At 32.4% G+C, this 5,240-nt stretch overlaps 1 protein-coding gene across 1 annotated transcript; it reads right to left on the minus strand.

Moving 5' to 3' along the window:
- Window positions 1–1,379: 1,379 nt before the first annotated feature.
- On the minus strand, window positions 1,380–1,880 carry LOC134687834 (dynein light chain Tctex-type 5-like). The gene has a single exon (XM_063548292.1). It carries the CDS (start codon window positions 1,878–1,880, stop codon window positions 1,380–1,382), a length of 501 nt encoding a protein of 166 aa, XP_063404362.1.
- Between the last annotated feature and the right edge of the window lie 3,360 nt (window positions 1,881–5,240).

Genomic DNA, 5,240 nt, shown 5'->3' on the forward strand with positions numbered 1-5,240 from the left:
AAATTTGTTTTTCATGCACACGTATAAACAATGTGGTTATATCCAAAACAATCATAATTTAGACTTGTATATGTATAAAACTGTCAAACGTTTCCATCCCTCCCAATTGTGTCTGCATGCCTCGCTTTTACTCACAAAATAAACAAAAGTCTGAAGGACTTCTATGTGAAACAATCTCCCATACAGACAGAGTTATCGTCCTTTCCTCTAGGAAAGGACGATAACTCTGTCTATGTGAAAGTCAGTGGTCCAGTTTTCACGTCAATTAAATCTTTTTAATCAGTATAATTCTGAAACCATTTTTTTCTTTACATTTTAAACTTTCTTGGAACCCAAGAATTCCATTCATAAAAGTATTGCGTTTGAATATATCGCAGTCGAAATTTTACGTATCCGATAAAACTAGTTTCAGCAACAAAAAGTCCTGATCTATATATTTCGAAATTAAATCAAAAGGAAACATTTTAGCGAACCAATCACATTCAAGTACTTGTATATATGCATATAAAAAGGTTTTCCAAAAGGATTATTTTTTAAGTTTTTGTGAGACATTTGTAGTATATGTGGACCAAGACAGTATATAAGCTATTTACAAATGTATGTTTGTAATGTTTGTCACGATCATACACGTAATCAAGTTCCGTTAAAATTGAATGAAAAGCAATTCTCGTCTCGTCCGTATACATTTTAACTTAAGTGATGCCAAATTAATTTATAGTTGTTAATTTCCAACCATTTCATATACAAAACTGAACGAACCCAAAACTAAGAATTTAAAGATTTATAGTTGTCCCACTCACATGCACTGATAATAAAACTTAAGTTACAGACCAACTTTAAGTATCATCGTAGTCCAAGGATTCTCCTGTAGCCCATAAAAACTGACAAAAATAGAAACTATTCTAGATGTTATAAAAACCTTCAATATAGACACAGTTAGTCCCTTTATAGAAAAGGAAACAATCGAGACTTCGTTCGAGACGATAGAGATAGTCTAGCAATCGATTTTCAAATAAATTTACACTATATAAAATATACAATAAAAAGAAGGTAACATTCAAAAACTTATCTGATAATATGTAGAATTCAGAATATTATCAATACGACGGATGTCACACACATGTGGAGCAGGATCTGCTTACCATTCCGGAGCACCTGAGATCACCCCCAGTTTTTGGTGGGGTTCGTGTTTCTTAGTGTTAAATTTTCTATGTTGTGTCTTGTGAACTATTATTTGTCTGTTTGTCTTTCTCTTTATTTAGCCATGGCGTTGTCAGTTTATTTTTGATTTATGAGTTTGAATGTTCCTCTGGTATCTTTCGCCTATCTTTCAGAATATAACTACCAAATAAGAACACAATATCGGTTTTATGATTCACTTATTCAAAATAAACTGCATAACAAGTTGACACAATATAACTATCACCAAAAGGTATGGATACTGTCATGTGATTGTCTGTGTTGTCGTTCCACAAACATCTACTTCCGATGGAAAAAGTGGCAAAATCTTGAACAATAGTTACATGAATTATAAATCTGTACCTAGTATTTGCATATTCCGTTTTGATTCGATGTTTAATGTCGTCTGTTAGTTTCGCACACAAATGACCCCTGCCCTCTGACTCGAGAAAATCGTCGTCTTCACCGGCAATGAGTTCTTTAATTGCCTGTCGCATAGTGCCTTGGATAGTATTTTCCGAGAGTAAATTGTCAGGATCCATTTTGTATGTATTTTCCCATTTGAATTTATTAAGTTCGTCCGTAGTTTCAGATCGACAGTTGCTTTCATCGTCTCGACGTCCTGACGGTGTTTGGCTCTTGGTGGCAGCACGAAGCTGAGCTGCTCTAGCTGTTGGTCTCTGTAGATATGCTTTATCCATTGCTTATTTTGTAAAATCCACAAATTTCTGTTTATGATACTTCCCAACAAGAATTTATATTACAGAATGCTATATAAAGTCAAAAATGAATTTGCAAGTTTTGAATTAATGGAACCAGTGAATCGAATTAAAGACTTTCTAAAATGATTGATATTTTTCTATTGTTTAATTGAACTTGCTTGACAACCAATGCATGACAGTTGAATGAACACAATTGCTTATAGTTAATTAAATCTTGTTCAATGCTATAAATACTTAAATTATAATGGCGGATGTATCATTGACTAATGGCTGCATACAATTCAATTGTATTATTAAAAGTGAGAAGATCCAAAGTCTCAATTAATTTTCAATAAAATGCATATTATCTTTTGTCATTATTACCATGTTGCAATTATCGTTAGTTAAAATGGAATCAATTTTTTCAGTGCTTTTATTGAAATTATTTATATTTTTATTAATTATATTTTGTGAAATTTATTTTGAAGCGAAAGTTCTTCTTGATCGTGAAATTGATTTAACTTTTGGGATTATTACAATCGATTTTTAATTGCTTTTAATAAAGTCGAATATCTGTACCTAGTTACTTTGTACTGTAGTATAATACAGACGGGGAAAACTTCGTATCTCAATTAAACTCATCAAATATGTATACGGGTTGCTGACACCAAAAAGCAGACGGTACATGCAAACTAAGCATTCTTCCTCTGTTCGAATCAAATAGTTCTTTTAAGTTAAAATACGAAAAGTATACCTAAGTTGTAAACTGTTTTAAATCTAGAAAATTTTGTCACAAACAAACATACCATTCATTTCTGTATCTAAATGTATACTGTGAAATGAAAGCATAGATTGTATTTATAAAATTAACGGTCAGCTAAACTAAAACAAAGCGGAGATAAGCAATCAATAGAAGCCGATGGTTTTCTCATGATTTACTAATTGTTGTTTGCTTTGCGGCCAGTGGCAAATATTTCATGGCTGTTCATGACTATAAGAAATAACAGAAATTATTACATTGGTTGCAATGAATTACATTGATTTCCCAGTTAGATAAATCCGATAATTTCACATGTGAAATAAACGTGGTTATTTCACTCTCTGACGTCATACAACAATAGACGTTGGCAAGCCGTCGATAACGTCGAAACAAAACATGCGTAGGAAAACCATATAGTTCCTTACATTTTCTACATTTTAATTTCATAAAAAAAAGCAATTTGACAATGTAATAAAAAGTATAACTAATCGCCGTATTTGAATATCAAAAATAAGACAACTAGTGACCGAACGCCGCTATGGACTAAACTCGTGCTGCGCACTCGTTTAATCCATGCTTCGTTCGGTCACGGTTGTCTTATTTTTTATATTCAAATACGGCGATTAGTTATACTATAATTACAATAGGTATGTCTTGTTAAAGTGGTCGATAAGGATAAAATGCCGAAACAGAGACGTCATATTAAAAATGCTCCCATTCTCCATTTGTCGATGCCACTGCTGGTGGACGTTTCGTCCTCGGGGGGTATCACCAGCCTAATAGTGAAGCACTTCGGTGTTCACATGAATATCAATTATATTGTCATTTTTATAAATTTCCTGTTACAAAACTTTGAATTTTACGAAAACTAAGGATTTTCTTATCCCAGGAAAAGATTACTTTAGCTGTATTTGGTCGATGTTTATTTTTCTTTGCTACGTCTGTTTCGTAGAAACTATAAGCAATAGGTCAACTATATTTGGTGTATTAAATGATTATTAGGTGAACATGTATTTCTCGTTTGGTTTATCTGACATTGATCCCATTTTCTTGGATCATGTTAGATTTAGGTGAACTTAATTGTAATAAAGCTTTATATCAAGGAACCAAAGGTTTGTGAAGAAGGCGAGACATTTCAGCGTGTGCAATCTTGTTTCCTTTGACGTTATACTATTTGTTATAGTGTGATTTTTAAAAATACAACAATGCTGAAACATTAGAAATTTCTTCTTTTTAATGTGTTTACTGGTTGAAACTTCATTCATTCACATAAAAGTACGTGTTAAATCTATTGTAGTATAAGATAAAGAATAAACAACACTTGACTACAATTTTATATGCCCGCTTTTCTATTCGAAGATTGGCGACCTCCTCATCAAAAAGAGTTGACTAAAAGGTTATATATACTACTGTAAAAAAAGTAAAGTAAAAGATTTAGAAAGTTAAGGTGGTACCTAACACTACAGGGAGATAACTCTGTAATATCAGCTGTACGTTTTAATTACGTTGTGTTGTTGAGGGAATATTAAGCTTCACAATGATCATAATTGGTGTTTGTCAAATTGCTATATAACCAGTGTAATTTTTCTGACAAAACGGTTGGTTCAAATTCTTTTATATTTTTACATTTTTGTTTAAATGTCAAAGTAAATAGTTTGACAAAATTTTATGAAAATTAAACGAGCCAAATTAATTTTAGTGAAAGTGTTGGGTACCACCTTAACATCGAAGTAAAAATTAAACAGAAAAGTTGGTTGGGACTCACAAAAGGAAAGTAAAAAACAGAAATGCAATCACGTGACAAACATTGCTTTGGTTCCTTTGACATTGATTCAGAAAATTCTTTATGGCTAACGCATCGCTTAATATGCGAAATTTTCGATGTAAGAGAAAAAGGTTAAGATATCAATGTTTGTTATTGATAAGAAATCATGTGACTTATGGTGAATGGCTGTGTATTTTATCGTCCGAGGAAAATATGAAATTTTGTAAGTAAAATGCCTAGAAGAGGCGTTAAAAGGACAAACACAAGTAACAAAAGTGACAATAGTGCTTCCAATGATCTCGAAGTAAAGAAACCTTCAAAGAAAAAGACAAAAAAGACAACAAAGAAGAACAAAAATATTGATAAAGGTGAAACCTCAGGTGACATTACAAATGTAAACAAACCCGAAAACACTACTCATCAAGATAATGTATGTTTAAACGACAATGTGGTAAACAATATGAATCAACAATCATTCTCACAAGATAACTTTTATTGCCCTAGTCCCAGCAACATGTTTCCGATGCCAAATCAGCAGATTTGTTCGACTCCAAACCCTGGAATGATGGCACCTTATATGTCTACATCTATGCCTATGAATATGCCTATGCAACAGTTATCTCCATTTTCACAGCCTAACTATCAACAAAGGCCACCTTGGGTGGATGAGATATTCCAAAGAATGGACAAACTCGAAAATAAATTGAATAAAATTGAACAAATTGACTCTGTTGTTAATAAATTGAATACAAAAGTTAATAAACTAGAACAGTGTACTGGGAGGTTTGATGGTAAACTCGATCAAGTTGAAAAAAGCACACAGTTGATGAGTGAC

The sequence above is a fragment of the Mytilus trossulus genome, chromosome 10 (genome assembly GCF_036588685.1).
Source record: "Mytilus trossulus isolate FHL-02 chromosome 10, PNRI_Mtr1.1.1.hap1, whole genome shotgun sequence".
NCBI lineage: Eukaryota > Metazoa > Mollusca > Bivalvia > Mytilida > Mytilidae > Mytilus > Mytilus trossulus.